Source organism: Pongo abelii, chromosome 3 (genome assembly GCF_028885655.2).
Source record: "Pongo abelii isolate AG06213 chromosome 3, NHGRI_mPonAbe1-v2.0_pri, whole genome shotgun sequence".
NCBI lineage: Eukaryota > Metazoa > Chordata > Mammalia > Primates > Hominidae > Pongo > Pongo abelii.
In genome coordinates, this window is record NC_071988.2 from 108,232,813 (window position 1) to 108,260,704 (window position 27,892).

Genomic DNA, 27,892 nt, shown 5'->3' on the forward strand with positions numbered 1-27,892 from the left:
TTACAGGCGTGAGCCACTGCGCCCGGCCTAAATTAAATTTTAAATGAGATGTTTTAACCAATCAAAACTGATCATTCCACTGGTGAGACTGTGGGAAACCAGGCCCTCTCGGGCACTGCTGTACAACATTGCCAGATAGCAATCTGTCATATATTTCAGTGAGCGATTGGCTTGGAAATTCAAGTCATGGGAAGTGAGTCTACAGAAATACTTGCACCTAAAGGCAAAAGTGTTTGTAACAGCACTGTAATACTGTTAAGCTGAAAGCTATCTAAGTGTCCATGAATAAGGAGTGGTTAAATAAATTACAGTCCTTCCACGCAATAGAATACTTCCACATCACTACTATTCTAAAGAATGAGGTAGGTCAACACAGACTGACACTGAAAGATGTTCCATAATGTGTCATCAAGTGACTTACAAAACAATATATGGAATGATCTCAAGGTTCTTAAAATGATACAGTTTACATACACAGCTCAGAAGGATACACATGGGTTTATCTTTCTTTTTTTTTTTTTTTTTTTTTGAGTCAGAGTCTTACTCTGTCACCAGAGTCTACTCTGGAGCGCAGTGGCGTGATCTCAGCTCACTGCAACCTCTGCCTCCTGGGTTCAAGTGATTCTTCTGCCACAGCCTCCCAAGTAGCTGGGATTACAGGTGCATGCCACCATGCCTGGCTAATTTTTGTATTTTTAGGAGAGATGGGGTTTCACCATGTTGGCCAGACTGGTCTTGAACTCCTGACCTCAGGTGATCCGCCCACCTCAGCCTCCCAAAGTGCTGGAATTACAGGCATGAGCCACTGTGCCCAACCATATGTGTCTATCTTTAGAGAGTGAAAATACAGGGCATTCCATTTTTAACCTTATGTGTGTTTTAAATTCTTTCCAAGCTTGTGTTACATCTATAATCAAAATGATTTTCAATTTCTTAAAAATAATGATCATTTGAGAAAACTGCCCCATTTATTATAAGAGCTATTTGTTCTCCTCTCAGTGCACCTGAGGACCTGCCCAGAGTCAAGAAGTCACATAGGTCTGCGTCACCCTGCAGTATGAGGTGACATCTCCTCTACTTAGAGTTCTAACTCTTGTTCAATTAAAATCCACAACATGGCTGGGCACAGTGGCTCACGCCTGTAATCCCAGCACTTTGGGAGGCTGAGGCGGGCAGATCACTTGAGACCAGGAGTTCGAAACCAGACTGGCCAACATGGTGAAACCCCATCTCTACTAAGATACAAAATATTAGCTGGGCATGGTGGCACGCAACTGTAATCCCAGCTACTTGGGAGGCTGAGGCAAGGGAATCACTTGAACCCAGGAGGCAGAGGTTGCGGTGAGCCGAGATTGTGCCACTGCACTCCAGCCTGGGCAACAGAGCAAGACTCTGTCTCAAAAAAAAAAAAAAATCCACAACATAAGGATAAGTTCCCCTAATGAAGGATTTTACCTACTGCCAGGTACGATTTGCTGCATGGGAAGACAAGAACATACAAGGCAGCTCATTGATACGTTATGTTAACCCCCAGAAGAAACTCCCTGAAATGGGAATCTCCAAAAGTGATTCCATCACAATTCACAATCCACATGAAAATATAAATATTCTAACATTGAACACTTAAATATTCACACTGGCCCTACCAACAAGATTCATGTGTCAGCTGCACACTGTCTTTACTGGCCACCGAAAAAGAAAGGGGCCAGTCCAGCCAGCAAGTCCCTGCTATTCACATGAAGTGATGTGGCCAACTGGCTCGAGAGCCCTGTGGCAATCCATTGGCCCTGGTGGCCCAGGAGTGATGGCACCTTCTTCATTCACCTCCAAGAAGGCATTAGTCTCTCTGGAAGAAGTCGATTTCCTCGTATGGCAGACTTCTGTACAACCTGAGTTCTTTTTTCCATGTTTGTTCTTCAATCTCCTCTTGTATGTCTGATATGCTAGGTGTTAAAACATACAAGTATTAACAATCACTTTAACAAAGAGTCTAATTTGGTGACACTGTACACTTGTCAGTCCTTCAGGTGTTTGTTTGGGTGGCATCATGTATGTATAAACACCCAGGGAAAAGAAGGGGGGAAGAGAGAAAGCTATGGAACAGAAGGATTTGGTGTATCAGAATGGCTCTTTTGTCTGGATGAACCATTTGTGATTGAGGCTCATTCATCAGGTTGCTGACAGCTTACACACTCATATATTCATTCAGTCATTCATTCATTCATTCACTCATTCAGTTAGTCAGCTGGCAAATACTGCGAGTGCTTACTAGGAGTAGGACACTCTCCTGGGTTCTGGGCGAGAGCTGGGAATGAGCCAGAAATGATGCTTCCTTCAGTCTCTCCATGAGAAGGAAAGAAAACTTGGGTCTGAGACCAAGAGTTTGACTCTAATAGGATTTCTCTTATCTGTTGGGGAAATTAAGCCCCAGGTATTCCTTATATTGTTATATTGATTGTTATATCTGTGATCAGTGTATAATAATAACAATCAGCAATCAGTATATAATCAGTTCTATCAGTAACCATTGAGTCTTACTCAGACCCAATTCCCTAACAGCAGCAAAAATTTACCATGGCCTAAGATTAAAATATATATGTGTATGTGAACATATATATATTTTTTCTTTTTCAACTTTTAGATTCATGTGCATGTTTGTTTCCTGGGTATATTGTGTGATGCTGAAGTTTGGGAAATAAATGACCTTATCACCCAGGTAGTGAGCACAGTACCCAACAGTTTGTTTTTCAACCTTCACCCCCTCCCTCCCTCTTCTAGTAGTCCCCAGTGTCTATTGTTGCCATCTTTATGTCCATGAGCACCCAATGTTTAGCTCCCACTTATAAGTGAGGTATTTGGTTTTCTGTTCTTGCATTATATATATTTTTAAATTTACCCTCTGTGAACAAACATAATGAAAGACTCCAAAGTAATGTATATTTGGCTGCAATCACATGTGCATACACATATATATTTCAATATTTGTATATGTGTAATATTTCATATTTGAAAAACATTTCACAGCCATTCAGCATGAGTCTTAGTCACAGAAACATTGAAATAACTTGGCATTTGGGAGACCTCAAGGCTTTTAATGAGACCTAATAAATCAACGCTTAAGTGCAGCAAATGCCACTTTGGAGCTCAATGATTGCTCATAGAGATCTTGTCTTAACAAGTTACGAAGTCTAAGTTCTGATAGTGGATTCACTTTTGTGAAGTATATTTGTTCATAATTATAAGCTCATTTTCAGATGGCTTTTTATATTTTTCTGTGAAACTCCCACTTGTGCGCCAAACTATCCTGTCTATGCGCCTTATCGTCCCCAGAAATGTCAGGCTTTCAAAAAGTGTATCACAGGGGCAGCACATGCAAGTTTGGATCGAAAAAAAAGTCGGTAAGTTGGGGTGAACAATTTCCCATCGGTTATTTCCTACCCAGTGGGTGTTCACCCACCTGCAACAATAAGAAATCCATCTATCAGCTGGAAGAGTCCATAGGCCAGTGGGAAACTCAACATCTGGACCAAGTGCTCAGCAGTGAAAGATAACTGGAGCATGGTGATGCACATCTGAATATTCTGAGCTCCAGTTTCTAAGGAAATTGTCCTGCACCTACCGAAAAGAAAATGTTTCAAGAGTAACGCACTAGCAATAAGAACTATTCTAATATTTTCTCATATGCATCATAACAATTAGAAGCTACGACCTCAGGCCACTGAAAATGTGTACTCATTCCATAGTTATTTGCTGAGTGCCTGCTCTGCAGGTGGTCTTCTGAGAGGCACGGTGGAGTGAGGTTTTGCAAACCCTGCCCTAGGCATCTGAGTAAAAAGACAAGATAAACACACAGGAGAGGTTCAGCAACAACACAAGACAAAGTATGGCCAAAGGCCACGCAGATGTAGAAATTTAGAAAATGGCAGAAGGGGTTAGAGAAGGCTTCACAGAGGAGTGAGATTAAAGGATGGAAAAAAATAGAAGAAGCTTTTGATGGGGGGGAATTATTATAAAAATTAAAGTTCCAGGGAAAGGTGTGAGTGTGGCCTGTTCAGCAGGCATTGCATATACTGTAAGCCAATCTGCAGAGAGGAGAGGACCGGAGGAGATGAGACTGGAAGGTTGAGTTAGAGACATGATGCAGGACATGGTGGCTCATGCCTGGAATCCCAGCACTGAGAGGCAGAAGCGGGAAGATTGCTCGAGCCAGGAATTCAAGACCACCATGGGCAACAGAGTAAGACCCTGTCTCTACAAAAAGAAAAACGTATATATATTTTTAAAAGACATATGAAACAATATAAACTAACCCACACTTAAAAACAAATAAACAAGGTCAGGCACAGTGGCTCACGCCTGTAATCTCAGCACTTTGGGAGACCAAGGTGAGTGGATCACCTGAGGTCAGGAGTTCAAGACCAGCCTGGCCAACATGGTAAAACCCTGTCACTACCAAAAATACAAAAACTAGCCTGGCGTGGTGGCACACGCTTCTGTAATCCCAGCTACTTGGGAGGCTGAGGCACGAGAATCACTTGAACCCAGGAGGCAGAGGTTGCACTCCAGCCTGGGCAACAGAGGTCTCAATAAATAAATAAATAAATAAATAAATAAATAAATAAACACAAAAACCCTAAATAAAGACCAAATACCTAAAATGATTGTCTTCGGTGAAAGAGTTTGGTAATAATTTTTCTTTTTGCTTTCTACTTTTCTATATTTTATTGGTTTTCTGGTTGCAAAAAATGAAGTAAATCTTATTTGAAAAGACAAAGGAAGGAATAGAGGGAAGACCTGGGCAGGATGTTGAGGGCTGAGTTAAGCAGTTTCACGTCTCCAATTTATAAAGGGAGTCTGCAGAGTTTTATATGTGGAAGTGAGGAGATAAAAGAGGTGTTTCAGAAAACAAACAAGCACCTATGTGCAAGCTGGACTGGAATGGGGAGGTAACAAGGGTGTGTAATGGGGGGGTGGGGAAATGCTGTCAATGGTACAGGGCAAGCTCTGTGTTCATACTTTATTTCTACTTACTCTATTGCTTGCTACACTTGCCTCAAACCACCCTCACTTCTTTGAGACTTTTGTCAAAAACTCGATAATGATTAAGCTACAAAGCTGGAACTCACACCTGCACCATTCATGAGCCAAATCTCAGTCCTGGCCTTTGTCAGGCTATCAGGTATGAAAAAGATGGGATTGTGGACTACATCTTGCCATAGGAGTACTTTCTGTCCAGAACCAATTGCATTTCAACCACTCAACAGACTGTGTTCCCAATTGTTAAATTTGGAAACAAACCCAGGTCCAAATCCTAACTCCACAATTTTCTAGCTCTATGAACTTAGTCAAGTCACTTAATTTCTCTGAAGGGTCTGCTCATCAGTAGAATGAGGGTAGTGATAGGATCTACTTCTCAAGCTTGTAGTAAGAAGTAAATGAGATAGATGGGGTAAAGCTTTACCAGGCGCTTAGTACAACCCTAAATGTTCCCCAAGTGGATTGGAAGTAGCATAAAGCCAATTAAAAATTCCCAACTTTCACCTTTGGAATTCAACTGCATAGTTTACTCTTCTGTAATAATTTTTTTCTGCTTTTAAAAGTAGTACATACTTATTGAAAAGCTTCAAAAATATACCAAGGAAATACTAAAGAACTAAAATTATCCTTAATCTCGCTACTCAAAATTAAACATTGTTACCATATGGTGTATTTCTTCCAGTATTTTTTGATGCACAGAATTCTTTTTGCTTTCTTCTACAAAGTGGGAATCAAATACATGTCATTTTCTATTCTTTTTTAACTTAAATTTATCTCTTCCTATCAATTTGGCCTTTGCTTTAATTTACATAAAGAATTACCACAATATTTTCCATGAATTGCCATGAATGACCCTCTTTTATGCTTAGTTATCCTGTCCATTCCACTATGTAAGTCAAAAGTCTTCATGTCTCCTGACACAGGCAGCAAAGCCTACCAGTGGCAGTGTGTTAAATTTACCTTCCTCAGAAAAAGTTTATGGATAGTTTAACTGTACCTTTGCCAAGACTGGTGGGTAAAAAGTGCCAGCAGAAAACCCGTAACATGGCCAATCAAAGGAAAGATGAAACTGATAGTCAGAAGGTTGATGTCTGAATTCCAAGATCCTTTCGCCAGGACCACACCAGCAACTGCAACCACCAGAAGGAGGACCCTACCAACAATGGCCCCAATCTGAAGCAAACAATAAAATAAGTGCATATAAACTCAGGGTTTTTTGCTCTATGATACAAAGTCCATCAAGGTTGTAAAATGCTTGGGATCTAGAAATTTTAGAACAAAGAAGTGACTTAGAGACGACTGAATACAATTTCATTTTGTAGAGGAGAAAGCTGAGTTCCAAAGTGGTCAAGTAACTTGCCTATGCTAGAAACTGGTGGAGTTTGACACAAATCTAAGTCTTGTTTTAGCATATCTACCTTTCTCTTCAAGTAGAAGATTTCGCCAAAAGGATTGGGTAGTAGAGTTCTATTGTGGGTAGAACAAAAGTGTAAAATGAATGGAATCTGACAAAGAGCTTCCAACACCCCTGCACACACCTCTATGACCCTCTGCTTGTGACCTCCAGTCTGACGTCTGCCCTGCCTGACCATCTGCCTCCCCTCCCACCACCCCTTCAACCACCAGCAGCTGCCTGCTGCTTTGATCCCTGTCCTTCTCCCCTCCAAATAAAATTTATCCATTCTTCATTGGACAATCTGAGCTAATACTCATGATCACATGAGAAATACTGATGGAGACCTTTATCCTCTCCCAAATGGATACTGTCTCTTACTTTTGTTGTTTAACAAGAACAGAAACAAAAGCCAACAATAACAAAATTTTGAATAGTTTGAGATTTAGATAAAATAGGAAGGAAGCATAGCCTAGGGTATTTTGGGAAAATCAGGATCTTGGCAAGCTCCTGTTCATATCACGTAGACAGCACACTGTGTACCCCAGTTACAGTGTCAACCTTGATTTGAAATGATTCAGGATGTGAAGAAGGTGGTCGTAGGAAACTAGAGAAGACAACAAACAAACAGAATGACCCAATATACCATAAGTGTGTTCTGGGAGTCATTTTTACTGTTCAAATACAGAGACAGACTAGACCCCTGCCTAAGAAAAAGATGCTAAGACAAGAAAGCCTCTTGGCCAGGCACGGTGGCTCATGTATGTAATCCCAGAACTTTGGGAGGCCGAGGTGGGCGGATCACCTGAGGTCAGGAGTTCAAGACCATCCCAGCCAACATGGCAAAATCCTGTCTCTACTAAAAAAATACAAAAATTAGCCAGGCGTGGTGACACATGCCTGTAATCCCAGCTATTCAAGAGGCTGAGGCAGGAGAATTACTTGAACCCGGGAGGTGGAGGTTGCAGTGAGCCAAGATTGCGCCACTGCACTCCAGCCTAGGTGACAGAGAAAGACTCCGTTTAAAAAAAAAAAATGAAAGAAAGAAAGCCTCTGAATGTAACATCCCCTCTTCCTCTCTCTACCAAAGATTTCAAAGTTTAATATCCACCAAGAGCAAATGAGGAACACTTAAGTTTGTTCAGAAAATGTGTCAGATCTAAAATTAAAATGGAACTAAGAATAGGGAATGAAGATATACTAAAATAATGATTACATTAGCCTAGTTTTTCTTCTTTTTTACTAAGGTAGTCTAGAATATTTATGCATATTATTAAATGTTTTCCCATAAATCCTATGAAATACCCAAAAGAAAAGAGTTTTAAATCTGCTCTTTACAGAAAATAAAACTGACATGTAAAAAAATGTATCTGGTTTCTCCATTGAAACTGATGGACTGATAGAGGAGCTGGAAACTCCAAAATCATTATTTTTGTTGTGTTATTGTTGTTAAATGCCCTTTTAAGAAAAATAATCAAAGATAGAGTACTTGAAAAGCAAGAAGTTTCCATGATCATTTCCCTCCTCTTGTTTTGTAAACAAAATCATAACTACCACACTGGAAATTTTCTCCTACTGAAATAACAATAATAAATGTGGAAAAGGGGCCAGGCACAGTGGCTCATGCCTGTGATCCCAACACTTTGGGAGGCCAAGGCAGGAGGATCCCTTGAGGCCAGGAGTTGCAAACCAGCCTGGGCAACATAGCAAGACTCCATCTCTAAAAAAAATTTCTTTTTATTAGCAGGGCAGGATGGTGCATTCCTGTAGTGCTAGCTACCTCAGAGCTTGAGATGGGAGCATCATTTGAGCCTAGGAGATCAAGGTTGCAGTGAGCTATGATTGTGTCATTGCACTCCAGCCTGAGTGACAGAGCGAGACCCTATCTCAAAAACTTAATTAATTTTTAAAAATAAATCTGGAAAAGATGGGACTTTATTCCATGAGTACAGCTAAAAAAGGAGAGTGAAAATCAAGTGTGCACTATTGATGTTAAAGTCATCCATATGCAATACAAATGTACTATACTAAGCCATCCTCCAGCTCTCTGTGCCCAGCTGATTTTCTGCTTGGCAAGTCCTCTCCTCTCATTCTCCATCACACTGAAGGAATGGTGGGAATTGTTTGGCCTTGTGCATAACTGGGAAAACAGTGTCCATTAGCGCAGGCATATAGAGTGGCAATGTTCTGTGAGGTAGAGCCAAACGGCAAAAGCTTAAACCAAGCCAAACCATAAACCACAAAACAAAATTAACTGAGATTTACTACTTGAAACTCTAAATAACCCCAAATGTTTATATCTTTATAAATGTAAAATATAACTGAAACATTTTTTAAATCTGCATGAAAGCCACAAATATTATAACCTTCTATCTGCTAAAGTAATACATAATCAGAAAAAAAATGGAAAGCACCCTAGGAGAGTCACATCATTAAGAATGCCTCCTCTTTACGTTTTGTTGTTTTGTTTTGTTTTTTAGAGATGGGGTCTCACTCTGTGATCCAGGCTCAAGTGCAATGGCACGATCATGGCTCACTGTAGCCTCGACCTCCCAGCCTCAAGCAATCTTCCCACCTCAGCCTGCCAAAGTTCTGGGATTACAGATGTGAGCCACTGCACCTGGCCTCTTGAATTATTTTTAAAAGCCGTTTAACAAAGACATTTGCTTGTTTCTCCAGCAGACAAAGGGCAAGACTGCAAAGACAAGAGGAGGTAGAAAGTTCTAGTCACCATCATTCCATAGCTAGACTCCTCAGTGCTTTCTGGATGATTTCATTTAAACGGTCTCATTCATGTAGTCAGCAGCCCTTGCTCATGTGTACAAATGACAGCTTTGGCAATGCCCCCAGGAATGCTTCTGCAAGACAGCCCTTCCTCCTACTCTTCCAACAAACCAGCCATATCACTAAACACTAGGGCTCCCTTTTATGCTCACTGGAACAGCTTCTGCCTCAAGAGCACCTGTGTGAAGCCTTGTTTATGGATGGGCCTGGGCTCTTCTATCCCACACAGGCTTTAGCTTTCCTGACACTAAATCAATAGTTGCTTATTTTCCAGGGCGTCATAAGCCTCAGGGTACAGAACTATGGGAGTGGCAAAGCAAGGCTTACAGGGTGGAGGAAATATGATCCCTAGATCCCAAACCGCAGGACGTGTAAGGAGAATTTCTGGGTGTGGGGCTGTACTCATCAAGCTCACTTGTCCCAGCCACTGCTCACTTCTGTCTTTCAGGCCCCTGAGTCTGAGGATGTGCCAACAGTGGCCATGAAGTTGCTCACCTTGAGAATGATTTTGGATTGTTTTGGCCATCTGTAATTCACATAGACACCAAAGGCCACAGGAATGGTCAGGCACACAAGGGTAATTCCTAAAGAGAAGAAAAATCCATCAGAAGGTTTTCTCTCTCACCCTGACTGCACAGTACTTCCCAACAACTTCTATTTCAATTAGATAACAGCTTTAAACTGACATTTTCCCATGCCACTTCCCAAATCTGGATAAATGCCTACAATATTGGCTCCAAAGTTATATAATCTGCTCATAACATTTTGCGTCTTGTGAGTGCCTTTCAGAACATATTATCAAAGCAGAATATATTAAATAACTTACTGATCAGAAAAAAAGTTGCACATAAAATCATGGTTTCTAAATTAAGGTTTCCCTCAAATTTTACAGATTCAGTGGGCTCCCGCTATTGTGAGGAAGTGGGTTCATTCATGGTTTTGAACTATGGGCCATGGGTTGTAAGCCTTCAAGCTGTTTACCTGAGACACCAGATTGACACTGAGAGTCTTAAGAATCATAGTGTTGTCCAGGCACGGTGGCTCACGCCTGTAATCCTAGCACTTTCGGAGGCCAAGGTGGGTGGACTGCCTGAGCTCAGGAGTTTGAGACCAGCCTGGGCAACACGGTGAAACCCTGTCTCTACTAAAATACAAAAAAAATTAGCTGGGTGTGGTGGTGTGCACCTGTAGTCCCAGCTACTCGAGAGGCTGAGGCAGGAGAAGGCAGAAGTTGCAGTGAGCCGAGATCGCACCACTGCACTCCAGCCTGAGTGACAGAGCAAAACTCTGTCTCAAAAAAAAAAAAAAAAAAAAAATCATAGTGCCTATCACTTTTCCAAAAACTGACCACACTAGAAAAGGCAGATCATTTCACCACATTTCTCTTCTAAGCTTGGTAAACCCACAGAGATCTTTAGGAAAATGGCAGACTTTCATGAGAAATAATATTCAGAAGAGGAGGTAATGAAAGAGATATGGGTGAGACTATGACATGTAGATGAGTTTTCATAATCAGTAAGAATTATTTACGTTCAACATCCAAGAAAAAGTCAAGTTTCGCAGGCAATGCGAAAGGTGAAGTCACAAGAAGGTCTAATTAGAGCCACTAGATCCAGTTAAACCTTGGAGCATAAAGAGTCCAATTGCTTTATAGTCTAATTATATAAGGGTTTGATTCTTGCTTTTTCAAAGTAAATTATCTGGCTTTCTTTTTTTTTTCAACAGTGCGCTCTTATAGGGGTGAAAGTTTGCACTTTGTAGTCAGATTCCCAGGTTAGAACTCCAGTTCTGTATTTACCAGCTGCATAATCTTGATCAAGTTACTAAACCTCTTGAAGCCTGAAGACCTAGGAGATTGAACTGGTAACAGAATCTATACTGTAGGGTTCTTTAAGGGATTAAATTAAGTACTACAAAAAAAATCCCTGCATAAAGAGTTATGTAATTAAGAACAGCTATTATTAGTGTCATCACCATTACTGTTAGTCCTCCATTTCCCAGGCCCATACAGACCTATGTTCTGATAAGGAATGGTGAGATTCTGCTGAAGACTCCAGGACGAGGTGTAGAGATAAATGCAGAGTGGCATCATTCCCAGGGCCGCCACGGTGGAACAGGTTGTCATACTGATGCTGAAAGTAAAATTAATACAATGCTTAGGAGGGAGCATTGGACGTGAAGAATTTAGTCTTTACCAAAAGCAACTCCTAGGACACAATTTCCTAGAGATTACATGGACTAAGCTCCTTGGAGCTCATTTCTCTCCTGTTATTTCACAAACGATGGCTATATTTGTGGTCTACAAAGAGATTTCCAGTAGTTCTTGTCATCCATCAATTACCTCATATTTATTTTACTATCTACTTGCCTTAAAATTCTGCTAGGCACTATAGAATTATTTTCTTATCTAGTTCTTTTTTATTGAAGTATAATCCACAAGGCATAAAATTCATCATTTTAAATTATACAATTCAGCAGTTTTTAGTATAGCCACAACATTATGCAATAATAGCACCATTTCCAGGATAGTTTCATCACCCCAGAAACAAACCCCATCCCCATTAGCAGTCACTCCCCAGTCCCTCCTTCCCCTAGCCCTTAGCAAGCACAAATCTACTTTCCGTCTTTATAGGATTACCTGTTCTGGACATTTCATATCAACAGAATCATACATGTAGCCTTTTTTCTGTGTCTAGCTTCTTTCCCTTAGCATAACATTTTCAACGTTTGATAATAGTTTGGCTGTTTGTCCTCTCCAACTCTCATGTTGAAATTTGATTCCCAACATTGGAGGCGAGGGCAAGTGGGAAATATTTCGGTCACAGGGGCAGATCCCTCATGAACAGGTTGGTGCCATTCTCCTGGGATTCACTGAGTTCTCACTCAGTTCTTATGAGCTCTAGTTGTTAAAAACAGTCTGACACCTCCCTCCCCTCTCTTACCACGTGATGCCTGCTCCTCTTCCCCTTCCACCATGGGTGGGGTCTTCATGAGGCCCTCACCAGACGCAGATGCTGGCACTTTGCTTCTTGTGTACAGCCTGCAGACCCATGAGCCAAATAAACCTGTTTTATTTAGAAATTACCTACCCTCAGGTATTCCTTCATGGCAGCACAAATGAGCTAAGACAAGGTTTATCCATGTTTTAACATATATCACAGCTTCATTCTTTTCATGTCCTTATTCTATTAATATAGTGTATCACATTGATTTTTCTGTATATTGAATCAACCTTGCATTTTGAAATAAATCATATTTGGTCATGGTGTATAATCCTTTGTGTTGCTAGATTCAGTGTGATAGTATTTTTATTGAAAATTTTTACATGTATATTCATAAGAAATATTGATCTGCAGTTTTCTTTTCTTGTGATATCTAGTTCTGGTACCAAGGGGATTGGAAGTGTATTAGGCTGTTTGCAAGGCCATAAAGAAATACTTGAGGCTGGGTAATTTATAAAGGAGATTCATAGTTCTGCAGGCTGTACAAGCATGGTTCCAGCATCTGCTCCTGGTGAGGACCTCAGGAAGTTCACAATCATGGCAGAAGGCGAAGGGGAAGGGGGAGCAGCCATCTCACATGGCCAGAGGGGGAGCAAGGGAGAGTGAGAAAGGGGAGGTCTCAGACTTTTAAACAACCAGATCTCATGTGAACTAACTAAGCAAGAACTCACTTATCACCAAGGAGATGGCATTAACCATTCATGAAAGATCCACCCCATGATCCAATAGCCTCCCACCAGGCCCCACCTCCAATACTGGAATCACATTTCAACATGAGATGCGGAGAGGACAAACACCCAAATCATATCAGCAAGTTAGAATGCCACAAAGCTGACTAAACGCCTGCCCAGTATGAAGTGTTAATAAATATCTGTCAGGAAGAAGTCACCCAAACACCACATGCCATAAGCTCCCCATTGGATAGGGCAGTGACCACCACAGTCGCTGACCTGCAGACAGACCAGGTTGGTTAGGGCAAGGGAGGGAACAGAACCACAGAGAAAGGGAACTGATGTGAGATGCTAGGCTGAATTAAGAATTCTGTTCCAATCCTGATATTGTGTGATCCTATGATTAGAAACTGCGATTGGGCCAAGCATGGTGGCTCATGCCTGTAATCCCAGCACTTTGGGAGGCCAAGGCGGGCAGATCACCTGAGGTCAGAAGTTCGAGACCAGCCTGGCCAACATGGTGAAATCCCGTCTCTACTAACAATACAGAAATTAGCCGGGTGTGGTGGCAGGTGCCTATAATCCCAGCTACTTGGTAGGCTAAGGCAGGAGAATCACTTGGACCCAGGAGGCGGAGGTTGCAGTGAGCCACGATCATGCCACTGCACTCCAGCCTGGGCAACAAAGTGAAACTCCATCTCAAAAAAAAAGAAAGACAGAAAGACGAAAAGATGAAAGAAAAGAAGAAAAGAAAAAACAGGAGAAGAGAGAAAGAAAGAAAGAAAGAAAGAAAGAAAGAAAGAAAGAAAGAAAGAAAGAAAGAAAGAAAGAAAGAAAGAGAAAGAAAGAGAAAAGAAAGAGAGAGAAGGAAGGGACTGAGATTTGAGATTGAAGTAGAATGATGAGTTAGAGTACAAAGTAAGATTTCTAGGCTTCAAAATGATGGTGTGATATACAAAAAAGCTGAGTCATTTAGCATCAGTTAGAGGGGTTGTGTTAAGTAAGGTGATAGTGGGACATCCAGTCTTTGGTGAACAAACCTGGAAAGATTTCTAAAGACAATTAGTCTGTTTATCTGTGTCATTATTGGGGTTGTCTCAGGCCACCCTGGAAAGTGAAATGTGGGTTTGTGAGCCCGACGAACCAAATCAAAACCAACAGCCATGCTACATAGCTTTACCAGGAAAACAACTGAGACCATCGAAGGAAGTTGTGGTCTTTGTTCAATAAATCCAGAATGATTTCTACTGGAAAGCTGGTTTGTTTATCTCTGTTATTATTGAGGTTTTTTCTAACTAAAAAGGCTAACACATTTTAAGTGCAACAGATCTTAAGAACTTTTAAGTACATAATGTCTGTGATGGAGGGGGAAGAGTACTTGGTTTGAAGTCCTCAAAAACTGTGTATCGTGATTACTGCTATGGTCTGAATGTGTCCTCCAAAATTCACAGGTTGGAAATCAAATCCCTAATACAACAGTATTGAGAGGTGGAGCTTTCTGGGAGGTGTTTAGGTCATGATGAATCCACCTTCATGAATGAATTAATGCCATTTTAAGAGGACTCCACCAAGGAAGTTTGTTCCTTTTTGCCCTTCTCTCTTCCACCACATGAGGAGCAAGAAGGCCCTCACCAGACAATAGATGCCAGCACCTTGATCTTAGACTTCCCAGCCTCCAGAATGTAAGGGAATAATTTCTCTTCTCTATACATTAACCAGTCTCAAGTATCCTGTATAGCAGCACAAAATGGACTAAGACAATTACTATATTGTTATTACATTATATGAACTAAGTTACTGCTTCACACATTTGTAATTTGTTGCGGGTTTTTTGGGGGTTATTTTTGTTTTGTTTTTTGAAATGGAGTCCCACTCTGTCACCCAGGCTGGAGTGCAGTGGTGCAATCTTGGCTCACTGCAACCTCCACCTCCTGGGTTCAAGTGATTCTCCTGCCTCAGCCTCCTGAGTAGCTGGGATTACAGGTGCCCACCACCACACCCAGGTAATTTTTGTATTTTTAGTAGAGACAGGATTTCACCATGTTGGCCAGGCTGTCTCGAACTCCTAACGTCAGGTGATCCACCCGCCTCGACCTCCTAAAGTGCGTGAGCCACCACGCCCAGCCGTAATATATTGTGTTTTTGTATTTTCCATATATATTTTTAGTCTAAATTTTTTATTTAGGGAAAAGCACTTAGTTACATTAACTGATAGTTAATATTTTATATATTGTAAAGCCTCCTTTGCTCTAAACCAGGGAGAGGAAGAAGAGCCCATGGTGCATGTAGAGAAGGAAAGAAAGAAAGAAAGAAAAGAAAGAAAGAAAGAGAGAGAGAGAAAGAAAGAAAGAAAGAAAGAAAGAAAGAAAGAAAGAAAGAAAGAAAGAAAGAAAGAAAGAAAGAAAGAAAGAAAGAAAGGAAGGAAGGAAGGAAGGAAGGAAGGAAGGAAGGAAGGAAGGAGGGAAGGAAGGAAGGAAGGAGAAGGAAGGAAGGAAGGAAGAAAGGAAGGAAGGAAGGAAGGAAAGGAGGAAGGCAGGCAGGCAGGCAGGCAGGCTGGGATTTGAGAAGCAAGTAAGCAAAACATCATGTTGTACACCATAAATACATATAATTTAACTTGTCAATTAAAAATAAAATTTAAAAAAGAAGTCAGTGGAGAGCTGGGAAGTTATATTTCATGAAAGCTAAGAAAAGAAAGCTCCCAAATGAAGGCTAAATGCCAATAAAAATCAAGGAGGATGAGAACTGAAGAAATAGATTTAGTACCATTCAACCTTACCCCACTTTTTGGTGCCTTCCATCCCAAATCTATTCTTTCCATCTCAGTCTCACTCCCAAACCCCAAGCTAAGGCTGTATTTTGTACCTACCTGAGTGATAGAACCAGTGAAAGAATGCATTAGTAAAATTAGGGGAAAGAAAATAAATGGAAAGAAGATACCCATCAGACCAGTCAAATATTTTATCTTTCAATTTGCTGGAAAAAATTACACAATCTGTTTAAGCACGTACAAACTGTTTATAGACACTGTGCTCATTCTGTGTTCAAGGCACAAATGACTGACAGACTGAGAAGCAGACTGCCCTCCTGCTCTACAAAGGAGAGGGAGGAGGCCCTTCGTATGTCAAGATCTTCTGCATAGACAGAGAGGGTCGTTCATCACTTTATTGGGTCTACAAGTCATCTGTCACTCTTCCTCCTAATATGTATCACCATTGCTTCCATCCAATTACCCTGTCTATAAAATAATATGTCTATGACCACTTTAACATTTTCTGCCAGAAGAATGTTTATACTCTTGACAAAGCAGCATCTGTTTTACTTCAATGATACTAAAAAGATTCCGTCTGTGCGCTCACTCATTGCTGGTAAAAAATGGTACACCACAGAGGGTGTCTGGCAATATCTAGGAAAATTAGCCATCCTGCTTCTAGGATTCTGAATCCATGGCCCTCTGGACACAGTTTTATTGACCTTGGCTTATGAATTATACACACGCTGTACCCTACACAAGTGCTTATGTACCTGTCCATCTGTGCCAGAGTGAGAGGCATGACAGCCAGGTCCTATTTTCCTCTCCATCTCTGGGACCTGGCATAGTCTCATGCTGCAGCACATTGGAAGAGCTCGTTAAATACTTACTGAATAAATGTATGAGTCAAAGAATGAACCAATGTCAACACACTGGTGCTATGGAAATATTTTCTCTGTCTCCCTCATATGTATCTCCAGGTGAACATTGGTAAAAATCTTACTGAAATGACCCCTTTATACTTAGTTCAAATGGTAAACAGCCCCGTAGCAATCCGGAAAAAGAGACTTTCTATAAAATTATGCTCTTCCAGCAGGGCATGGTGGCTCACGCCTGTAATCCCAGCACTTTGGGAGGCCAAGGCGGGCAGATTACCCGAGGTCAGGAGTTGGAGACCAGCTTGGCCAACATGGTGAAACCCCATCTCTACTAAAAATACAAAAATTAGCCAGGTGTGGCAGCACACACCTGTAATCCCAGCTACTCAGGAGGCTGAGGCAGGAGAATTGCTTGAGCCTGGGAGATGGAGGTTGCAGTGAGCCGAGATTATACCACTGCACTCCAGCCTGGGTGACAGAGCAAGACTCTGTCTCAAACAAAAAAAAAAAAAAAAAAAAATTATGCTCTTCCAGGACAAAAGCAAGTAAAATTTTAAGAAGCAAATATTTAGCTGATTGGTGCTCCTTTCAGAAATCCAGACTTAGATAACTTGCCAGTATTTGTGTACATCCTTCTGCTCTTTATTTTTCTTTTAAGCAGTCCATTTATTTCATGATTGTTTGTTAAATCAATAGGACTCTTTTCTTGCATTATTTTTTCTTTTTAAAGGAACCAGACCAGGTGCAGTGCCTCATGCCTGTAATTCCAGCAATTTGGGAGGCTGAATTGGGAGGATTGCTTGACACCAGGAGTTTAACAGCAGCCTAAGCAACATAGACCCTGGTCTGTACAAAAAAAAAAAAGTACAAAAATTTGCTGAATGTGGTGGTACACACCTGTAGTCCCAGCTACTTGGGAGGCTGAGGCAGGAGGATGGCTTGAGCTCAGGAGTTTTAGGCTGCAGTGAGCTATGCTCACACCACAACACTCCAGCTTTGGGGACAGAAGGAGGCCCCGTCTCTAAAAATAAAAAAACGAACCTTACAATATACCTTACTCTGCAACTTGGTTGCTTTTTTTCCCACTTCATCTATCACAGACATCCTCTCAGACCAATACATTTAAACTTATTCTTTTAAAGAACTGCGAAATATGCCATAATCTAAATATGCCATAATTTGTTCAATCACTTCGTTAACGATAGGTCAGTTGCTTTTAGTTTTTTGCCATTATAAATAATGTTATAATAAACAGTCTCATACATACTTCACTTGAAATGATTCTTTTCTTTCTGTGAATTCCCAAGGTGGAAATGCTATGTAAAAGTCTGTGTTTTTTGTTTTAATATATACTTTCAGACTACTTTCCAAAAAGATTGCTACATTTCACAATCTTGCCTACTCCAGATGTGATCAATCCCTTCTAATTGTCATGCCAGCATTGAAAAATTGATCTCACTCTTGTTACACTCTTTTATTTATTTATTTATTTATTTTAGTTGGAGTCTCACTCTGTCACCCAGGCTGGAGTGCAGTGGCCTGATCTTGACTCACTGCAAGCTCCGCCTCCCAGGTTCAAGCAATTCTCTCTGCCCCAGCCTCTGGAGTAGATGGGATTACAGGCACCCGCCACCACACCCGGCTAATTTTTTTTTTTTAATTTTTAGTAGAGACGGGGTTTTACCATGTTGGCCAAGCTGGTCTCGAACTCCGGACCTCAGGTGATCCACCCACCTTGGCCTCCCAAAGTATTGGGATTACAGGCATGAGCCACTGCACCCAGCCGACTCTCTGGATTCTATCAGGTTGTGCTTTCTTTCATGTCAGGTGGCGTCTTCTGTGTCCTCCTCTCTAAACAATCTTGCTTGTCAGACTTCTTCTTCTCAACTTGTAGGAGTTCTTTTAAAATTAGGGCTCATATTACCATGAATAATACAAGTATTTTTCCCAAGCATGGTATATATCTTTGACTTTGCTTATGACTTGCCATAATTAACATTTATGTAGTCAGAGCTGTTTTTTTAATCGCTTCCGAGTTTCTTATCTTAAAGACCTACCCTGATCCAAGGGCATTCAAATATTGTCTTCTACTTTTTACTTTTATACTTGTATTTTCAACTCACTTAAAATTTATATTTTGCATGGTAACAGGCATAAGACTAATCCATTTTTTCTATTACTATATTGAGATGCAAGTGTGTCAATATAATCTACTAAAATAAACCGTTTTCCACTATACTGAAGTGTCACCTTTATCATATATTAAATGTCCAAGTTATACAAAATATTTTCTGGAAATTCTATTCTAGCTCATTGATAAATAACTTTCTTTTTTCCTGAACAAATACTAGACTAATTACAGTGTTCTCATATATGGTAGGGCAAATACCTCCACATAAATTTCCCTTTTCAAACTTGTCTTAGCAGTTCTTGCATATATTTTATTCCATATGAAACCCAAAATTATTTTATCCTATTAAGAATGCTTACTTTAAGCAAAGACTTCTTCCTGACTAGTGGGCAATTTAAAAGAAAAAAAGCAGTTTGCCACAGCTCTCAAACCTCTGTATCCACAAAGAGGATGTTTAGAAAGTTTTTTCCAAATTCTTAGTCTATGATAGTGCTACATTCCTTGACTCTCCATATTACCAAGTCCTAAATGGAATTCCATATTACATCACTTTACTCTTGAACTTCTGGAGAACCAGCACAACATTTCTCTACTGAATGGCTTTGGCTCAAACAGCAGAAAAGTAAGATTCATGATTATGGGAAGCAAAGTGAGATTTATATCAGACTGATTCTATATCCTTGATTACCTATGTGATTGCTTCCATCTTTATACAATTTTCAAACCCATGGTGATCATGATATTGGTCAAGGATGGCAAGAGGTGATCCTGGTGCTGGTACAAATACCAGCAAAGCTGGAAAAGCACACAGTGAATGCCTGTGAGTACAGTGGAAAGTCACGCCTTGTATTTTTAGCCACAAAATTCCAATGCAGCATAAACACAGGATGTGGCTAAGTAAATCTCTTGACTTTTCATGTATAGGAAAATTTTTGGCAAAATCTAACTTCAATATAACAAGATTCCACTTGCATTAAGAAGAATAGCATCGTCATCTCCAAACTATTACAGAAAATAATGAGACATATTCAGCAAGTCTAGACAAACAGGTAAGTCTTGAACCCTCCCTTAAAGCAGGGAAATTACATATATACACATTACATTAAAATGCAGTGTCAATAACATTTTGCAACTGGAGATTAAGTTATTCATACATTGTTTTAATTTCAAAAATCCCATAAAATCAGTAACTCTGACTCTCAAAACTATGAAAGTTATACACTTGCTTTCCGACTGAAAGAAATAAAAAATTATCCAGCTAACCAGATGCACACAGAGTGAGCTATAAGATCATACCAACAGATTTGACCCTACAATAGAGCTCAAGGCCCGATTTTCCATCCGTCAATATAAATGTTACCCTTGCCTGCTGCCTTCCAATAATAACGAGTATTTATTGAGCACTATGTGCTAGGTGTTATGTCTCATGCTTTTATATACATTTTCTCTTTTCATCTACATAATAACTCTATGTGTGGGTATTATTTTTATTGTATAGATAAAGAAACTAAAGTACATAGAGACAAGGAAGCTTGCATGAAGTCTCATGGATTCAGTCTCAGTTCTGTCTCCAAAGCCTTAAATGCAAAGGACCTTCAGTTTTCCACCAAGACATGTCCGATAGACCTGAACAATTCGAAGTTCTATTTCCAGGTTCTCTACTGAAGGACCAAGAACTTCTTTAAAGTTCAAAGGTCAAAGTTGGCCACTGAGCTCCACAGGCTTCACCACCACCAGTGGTCAGAATCCTTTGTCTGCAGCTGAGGACATAAATACATCCTTAGGGAAGAATGGACCTCTTGTATATATCAAAAGTTCTCAAATAAAGACAGTGGGAGGCCAGGCGTAGTGGCCCACACCTGTAATCCCAGCACTTTGGAAGCCCTAGGTGGGAGGATTGCTTGAGCCCAGGAGTTCAAGACCAGCCTGGGCAACATAGTGAGACCTCGTCTCTGTAATAAAAAATAAAAAATTAGCTGGGTATGATGGCGCATGCCTATAGTCCCAGCTGCACTGCTCAGGAGGCTGAGGTGAGAGGATCACTTGACCCCAGAAGGCCAAGACGTCAGTGAGCCATGATTGTACCACTGCACTCCAGCCTGATGACAGAGTCTAAGACACTGTCTCAAAAAAAAAAAAAAAAAAAGAAAAGAAAAGACAGTGGGAGCTGTCCTGATCCTGAGTTGCATCAATAAATGGACACCTCTTTTCTTTCTTTCTTTCTTTTTTTTTTTTTTTTTTGAGATGGAGTCTCGCTCTGTCGCTTGCCCAGGCTGGAGTGCAGTGGTGTGATCTCGGCTCACAGCAACCTCTGCCCCCTGGGTCCAAGCATTTCTCCTGCCTCAGTCTCCTGAGTAGCTGGGATTTCAGGCATGCATCACCACACCTGGCTAATTTTGTATTTTTAGTAGAGATGGGGTTTTGCCATGTTGGTCAGGCTGGTCTCGAACTCCTGACCTCAAGTGATCTGCCCACCTCAGCCTCCCAAAGTGCTGGGATTACAGGTGTGAGCCACCACGCCTGGCCTGGACCTCTTTTGAGGGTTGTTTTTGTAATACACACAGGCAATCAGAAACTGTCATTCACTCATTCACTCATGTTTACCGAGTGCCTACTACTACCAGGCTGTACTGTTCATGCAAAGATGAGCAAGCCTTCCAGGAGCTTACAGACATAGTAGGTGAGGCAGACAAGTAGCCCAGCTATTGCAATGCTTTCAAACAGATGATAAGGAAGAGTTACATAATTCGGATTATGGGGACAGACAAGAGAAACATTTCTGGGCAGTAGTTTCAGGAAAAACTAGGGTAGAGGAAGGGGGACATTTGGACTTCATATTTTGCTTTGCTTTTCCTATGGTCACAAAATACTTAATATTTAACCTCAGATCCACTCCTAAGCATACACTCAAGGGAAATGAAAGCTGAGACTCAACAGCATTATTCACAATTGCCAAAAAGTGGAAATAATTCAATTGTCCATTGATGGTTGAATAGATAAAACATGACACATATATATTATGATATATCATTATATATAGGGTTAGGGTTAGGCATACAGCTCCTTGAGCAGAGACTAAAACACAGACCCCAGGACACGATGTTCTTTTGCCTGCCTTATATAATAATAATAATAGTTCATATCATATTTTATGCCAAGTGAGATTCTAAGCACTTTAGAAATATTAACTCATTCAATCCTCTCAACAGCTCATGATGTAGGAATGCTTCTCATTTTAGAAGTGAGGAAACTGGCCAGGCACGGTGGCTCACGCCTGTAATCCCAGCACTTTGGGAGGCCGAGGCGGGCGGATCATGAGGTCAGGAGATCAAGACCATCCTGGCTAACATGGTGAAACCCCATCTCTACTAAAAACACAAAAAATTAGCCAGGTGTGGTGGTGGGCGCCTGTAGTCCCAGCTACTCAGGAGGCTGAGGCAGGAGAATGGTGTGAACCTGGGAAGCAGAGCTTGCAGTGAGCCGAGATCATGCCACTGCACTCCAGCCTGGGCAACAGAGCGAGACTCCATCTCAAAAAAAATCAAAATAAAAATAAAAAAATAGAAGTGAGGAAACTGAAGCATAGAAAATGTGCATAATCTGCCGAGATGATCCAGTCAGTAAGTGATGGGTCTGCTTGCTGTTTCCAGAGCACTTAACTACCACACCGTACTGCCAGATCTTAATTTTCATGTCCTACCCTCAAAGGTAGGAATTCTGTCCATCTCTAGTAGGATATATTGGGAAAAAAAATGCCCCCTATTCTTCACCCCTCCCTTATCCATGTCCGCTGTAATGTGACTTGGAAGCTCAGCCCATCAAGAGGCAAAATCGACTTTCCTAATCCATGAAGCTGGACTGGCCTTGCAATCTGCACTGGCCAATGGAATGTGGTGGAAGGATGAGGATCTGGTTTAAAGCCAACACTTCAAAAGACCTTTTCTGCTTTGCCTTTCTGAGAACCCTGCTGCTGCCATGTAATCAGGTCTAGGCTAGTCTAATAGAAAACGAGAGATCATGTAGTAAGAGAGCCCAGTTGTCCAGGTTGAAGCCACCTGCATTAGTCCATTTTCACACTGCTGTAAAGAAATACCCAAGACTGCGTGATTTATAAAGGAAAGGGATTTGATTGACTCACAGTTCCACATGGCTGGGGAGGCCTCAGGAAACTTACAAACATGGCGGAAGGTGAAGGGAAAGCAAGGACCTTCTGCACAAGGCAGCAGGAGAGAGAAGAAGAACAAAGGAGGAACTTCCAAACACTTATAAAACCATCACTCACTATCATGAGAACAGCATAGGGGAAATCAACCCCATGATCCGATCACTTCCCTCCCTTGACACTTGGGGATTACAGGCCCCTCCCTCGACACACGGGAATTACAATTCGAGAAGAGAATTGGGTGGGGACACAGAGCCAAACCATATCACCACCCAAGACCAGTCTACATTTAATCAACCCCAAAATATGTAAAAGAACCCAGCCATGATCAGCCCAACTCAGCCCAGAGGCAGGATAATTTTTAAGGCTCTTCATACATATCAGCCAACTGCTTTCTAGGATAGTTATAAGGAAGAACAACATCATGACTGGAGGAGACAGAATAAGGTCAGTTGGCACTGCAGACTGTGGGAACAACATGGGCAAAAGAAAGCTGGAAGAGTGTGAGATATGCTCAGAGAACTATAAGCAGCCCATTTTGACTAAAAACCATTGTTCTTAAGGGGGCTAGTGGAATAAAAGAACCTGGAGAAGTAGACTGGCTTAGTAGTTTCTACCAATTTAGTAGGTGTTGAGAAGCCTTTGTGTGTATAACATGTTCATTTTCTCCTCACAGTACCACGCGGGTAATGTTATGATTTCCAGTTACAGAGAAGAGGCCCAAGGTCAGGATTTGAATATAGGCAATCTGGTATCAGAGCCTGCCTTATCCACTTATTGCAAAGCCGTAATGGAGAGACTAAAGGTGCAGAGAACAGTACTTTCATTGTTGTGAAAATACAATTAGCCAAGAAAGAAATTGTGAGGGGCTGACCTGAGGAAGTGTTAGTGGAGACCAACAGGAAGCAAGAACTGTGAGCAACACAGCAAGAGGAAGGGCTACAGGGCTCGGCAGTGGATTGAGTGGCCATGGTGAGAATGAGAGTAGTCATAGGGCAAGGCTAAGATGACAAGCCCAGGCAACTGCAAGAGGATGGGTGTCATCAATCATCTCATTTGCAGAACACACAAACCGGTTCAAACCAATGGATTCTGAAATGCCTGTGTGGGGTGAACACATGGAGAACTGCAAGTGCACTGCATGAAGCAGGAGTGAAGGCAAGAGAAACGTGCTCAAGGTCATCTGCAGGGAGCTAAATCTCCACTTCCTCGTGTGTCAAATGAAGATGTTGTGCCAACCGCTCTTGGATTTTATCCAGCATTAACAGCAGATAAAACTCCTATCAATGACGATCCACTGAGTTTTGCTTAAAACTGATTTTTTGTTGGTATTCAATTATGAAAAATGTAATTACTTAGATATTGTTTCACACCGTACTGGATTTTCACCTATTTGAGTTTCTACTGAAAATTGATTTTATTACTTTTGTACCTATAAGCTTCTAAAAATATAATATTTAGTTTTTGCTTGTTTTTTTAGTTTTGTTGGTAAGACTCAAAATCAAAATTTAGAAAGAAAAGAGGAAAAGTAGCTAATATTTATTGCACAACTACTATGTGCCTGGCACCCTGAATACACACACACACACACACACACACAAATATATATTTCCTCCATAAAATATAGTCTTGTGTCAGCCAGGTGCCGTGGCTCTCACCTGTAATCCCAGAACTTTGGGAGGCCAAGACGAGAGGATCACCTGAGGTCAGGAGTTTGAGAACAGCCTGGCCAACATGGTGAAACCCCATCTCTACTAAAAACACAAAAATCAGCCAGGCATGGTGGCGGGTACCTGTATTCCCAGCTACTCGGGAGGCTGAGGCAGGAGAATCGCTTGAACCCAGAAGGTGGAGGTTGCAGCAAGCCGAGATCGCACCATTGCACCCAGCCTGGGCAACAAGAGTGAAACTCCACCCCAAACTATTATCTATATATGTGTGTGTGTGTTTGAGTGTGTGTACATATATATACATATATATACAGTCTTGTGAGAAATAGGTAAATTTAACCCCATTTTGCCAATGATGAGATAAGGCTTAGATAGGGTAAATAATTTGAACAAAGTTAAAGGTGAATTAAAGATAGAGTTGGCAAAAGAAAGTAAAAGTAGCTTTATCTTTCATAGGTTTCCTATTCATTGGTGTTTTTATGACAACATTGACTAATAAGACATTAAGGTAATAAATGTTCTCTTTCCCAGAACACAAGTGTTTGAGAACACTGAAGATTTGTGCTGCTATTCAAAACAGAAGATCTAGTTGTGTTGCTAAATGCCATGGGGGAAATGTGCCTAAACTGCAGATGGATGTAAAACAGATGTGAATTCAAATCTGAGTTGTGCCATACTGGTTTGTAGCATTTGGCAAGCTACTTAACCAATCTGAATCACAATTTTCTCAGCTGTAAAATTCAGAACAATAAAAGGCCATTTACAAGGTTATTATGAGCCCCAAGAAGAAAATAAGCATGAAAGCATCTATCCCATGCCTATGGGATACTTAATAAATACTAGTTTCGTTTTTCTTTCCAAAAACTTTTAGGTCCTGGAATTTATCTCTGATTTATGAACTTCATGCAAAGAATATCTATCATTTCCCAGTTAAATAATCAACTTTACTGAATTTGAATTAGCAATGTATATTAGTGGCTTTTACCATTAAGGTAAAACACAAAAGCAATGTATATTAGTGGCTTTGTATATTAGTGGTTTTACCATTAAGGTAAAACACAAAATTCATCAAGTTATTTTTTTTTCAAATCTCTCATAAGTGGGTAAACAAAAACACTGCCATAGGAAAGTTAGTTCCTATTCTGCCCGTTAAAATTTATAGATGAAATATGTTCCATACGCTAAACATTCAGCACAAGCGGGAAACTGGAAACACATACCTGCAGCTGACTCTCACTGATGTCAACTCCCAGCTCAGTCATTACCTCTGATTCATTCATTCATGGTAAAGTAAATCTCAACTAAATGACATACACATGAAACAAACACTTAACTTTATAAGCAGCTCTTCCCCAGGGCAGGAGGTGAAACGGTATGTTCATAAGTAAGCAAAGAGTCTCGAGAGACCATTGTTTTTAGCTCTTTTTCCAGTGCTGATCCCTCTACTCTTTCCTCAAATGCTCTTTTTTTCCCCCATCAAAACATGTAATCCAGAAAAGCATGTGACTAATTCATCCTCATTAAAGTGTAAATAAGGGACAAGGCTTAATGTCTCCCAGAGGTATTTATCTACACCATAATTGGGAATAGGGTCACTGGCTTAAAGGGAAGGAATGTGAATCTAGTGATGATGTTAACCATCTGCAAAGCAACAAGAAAGAACAATTTTAGTCCTGAGAGCCTTCGCGTTGCTCCTGAAGTCAAGTCAACAGGCCATCTCAGCACTTAAAGCTGGATATGGCCATCAGACACCCCTAAAGCTCCTTTATCCAGTCCTCTAAAGTGCTTCTTTCCTAAAGTAGGTGCTCAGGTATCACTGACTGGAGCTACGGGAGTCTCATTCTGACTATGCCACTGACACAACCACGACGGCTGCTACCAAACCACAATCGTTAGCTTCTTGGGATTCTTGGCTTAAGTCCTGGGAGTTGCTAAAGAGGCCAGTGTAGGTAAGAATGAGCTCAAGCTTAGGAAGGGCCACTGGTTGAGGTGCAGACCTGCCTCCACTATCACACAGGAAACACATCCCACTGCTCAGAACAGTAGCCAATAAAGCAAATGATGATCAGCAAAGTAACTTTTGAGCACTGAAAGGAAAGCCCACCCATGGCTGAACAAGTCTCTGTGATATTTGTAACATTTCCCACTAGAATCTCTACCAAAAGATTGGAAGAGTGTTTAACACAAGAGTTTCAGTTATTCCCCCCAGGCAGGATAAGAGACAGACTGCTGAGCTTCCCTGGGGTTACTTACCTGAGATCCATATCTCCATCAACCCAGAAGGTGAAAATGTTAGAGATGGTGCCCCCTGGGCAGCAGCCCATGATGAGAACAGCAATAGCTTGGACTGGCTTCAGAGAAAAGCTGATGGCCAGGAGATAAGCTGTAAAAGGCATGAGCCCAAACTGGCAGAGCAGTCCCACAGCAATGCCCCAGGGTCTCCTGATGTGCGACCACAGCTTCTGGATCTCCACGGAGCATCCCAAAGAGAACATGAGCAGCCCCATCATCACAGTGGACACCACTGTGAAAATGAGCTCCAGGTTTCCATGTACCTGCAGTCTCACTGGCAGCTCCTCCTCTGAACTGTTGGCAGGGCAGGCTGAGCTGCTGGAACAATTGGCTCTCATCTCCTCATCTCCTTAAGGCAACATTACAAATGAACATCAGCAACAATGGCTGGGCAGGTCTATCCTGCCACATTTTGTAATAGTGCAACGAAGTCACACGTGGAGAATCATTCCAATAACTGTTGGCCAGCAAGGTGATTCATCCTAATCTGATCAATTTTTTCACAAGTGGCATTATAAAAGTAATTATCACGGGCATGAAACATATAATAAACTGCGGTAAGTAAGGCTTTCCACTTCTGTTCTTACTCACCACTGAATATGTATGTGAGATGAGACAAACTTGTTGTCAAGTGGAGTGACCGGGCTATGTCATCAGCATCACATTGTGTCCCAGGAAAGTAGGGTGGATGCCAAGAAATAATTTCTCCAAATTCAGTTGGGATTTCAAAGAGCCAGGATGCACAGACAGAAAAGCTAATTCCGGAATAAACAACAAAGCCAAAGCCACACCTCGTAGCATTAGCAAAGCGTGTCTGCTGGAAATAGAGCAAAAAAAAAAAAAAAAACGCCAGTGGAGGAAATGTCAGGAGGGACTATGAATGATTTCAAGAGAGCTTCAGAATTTGTCTCAGTTTTTCTTCTAGTTCTATTAGAATTTGTGTCTAAAGTCAATAATTAAACACCTGTGAGAATAATATGGTATTAGGCACCTAATTATGTCTCATGAAACATGTGAAAACCAATTCCTTCACCCAAAATAATTCAAGGGAGCTGTCACTTGCTTTTGGAGATAAGAGTCTACTTTGAGATACATACCCCTGGGCCTCCTAGGGACATCT

At 41.1% G+C, this 27,892-nt stretch overlaps 2 protein-coding genes across 2 annotated transcripts in view; both read right to left on the reverse strand.

Annotated features, from left to right (window-relative positions):
• Window positions 1-1,662: 1,662 nt before the first annotated feature.
• On the reverse strand, window positions 1,663-27,379 carry SLC10A6 (solute carrier family 10 member 6). Its single transcript, XM_024246303.2, has 6 exons — window positions 26,734-27,379; window positions 11,228-11,346; window positions 9,710-9,798; window positions 6,035-6,210; window positions 3,458-3,615; window positions 1,663-1,943 (listed from the first exon to the last, which is right to left on the reverse strand). The coding sequence occupies exons 1-6, from the start codon at window positions 27,108-27,110 to the stop codon at window positions 1,729-1,731; spliced, it is 1,134 nt and encodes a 377-aa protein (XP_024102071.2). The 5' UTR covers window positions 27,111-27,379; the 3' UTR covers window positions 1,663-1,728.
• C3H4orf36 (chromosome 3 C4orf36 homolog) overlaps window positions 9,777-27,892 on the reverse strand; it is a 55,817-nt gene continuing 37,701 nt past the window's right edge. Inside the window, exons 5-6 of the transcript XR_008524221.1 lie at window positions 11,228-11,346; window positions 9,777-9,798 (exon numbers count right to left, since the gene is read on the reverse strand). The gene's annotated coding sequence lies outside the window, so the exon portion shown is untranslated. The remainder of the gene's footprint in view (window positions 9,799-11,227; window positions 11,347-27,892) is intronic.

Excerpts from the sequence above, each read along its gene's own strand:
- SLC10A6 (XM_024246303.2), bottom strand. The coding sequence starts at position 27,110 with ATGAGAGCCAATTGTTCCAGCAGCTCAGCCTGCCCTGCCAACAGTTCA. Across the intron at positions 6,211-9,709 it reads AATCCAAAATCATTCTCAAG|ATTGGGGCCATTGTTGGTAG; the intron begins GTGAGCAACTTC and ends TGTTTGCTTCAG. Across the intron at positions 1,944-3,457 it reads TGGATTTCTTATTGTTGCAG|CATATCAGACATACAAGAGG; the intron begins GTGGGTGAACAC and ends TTTAACACCTAG.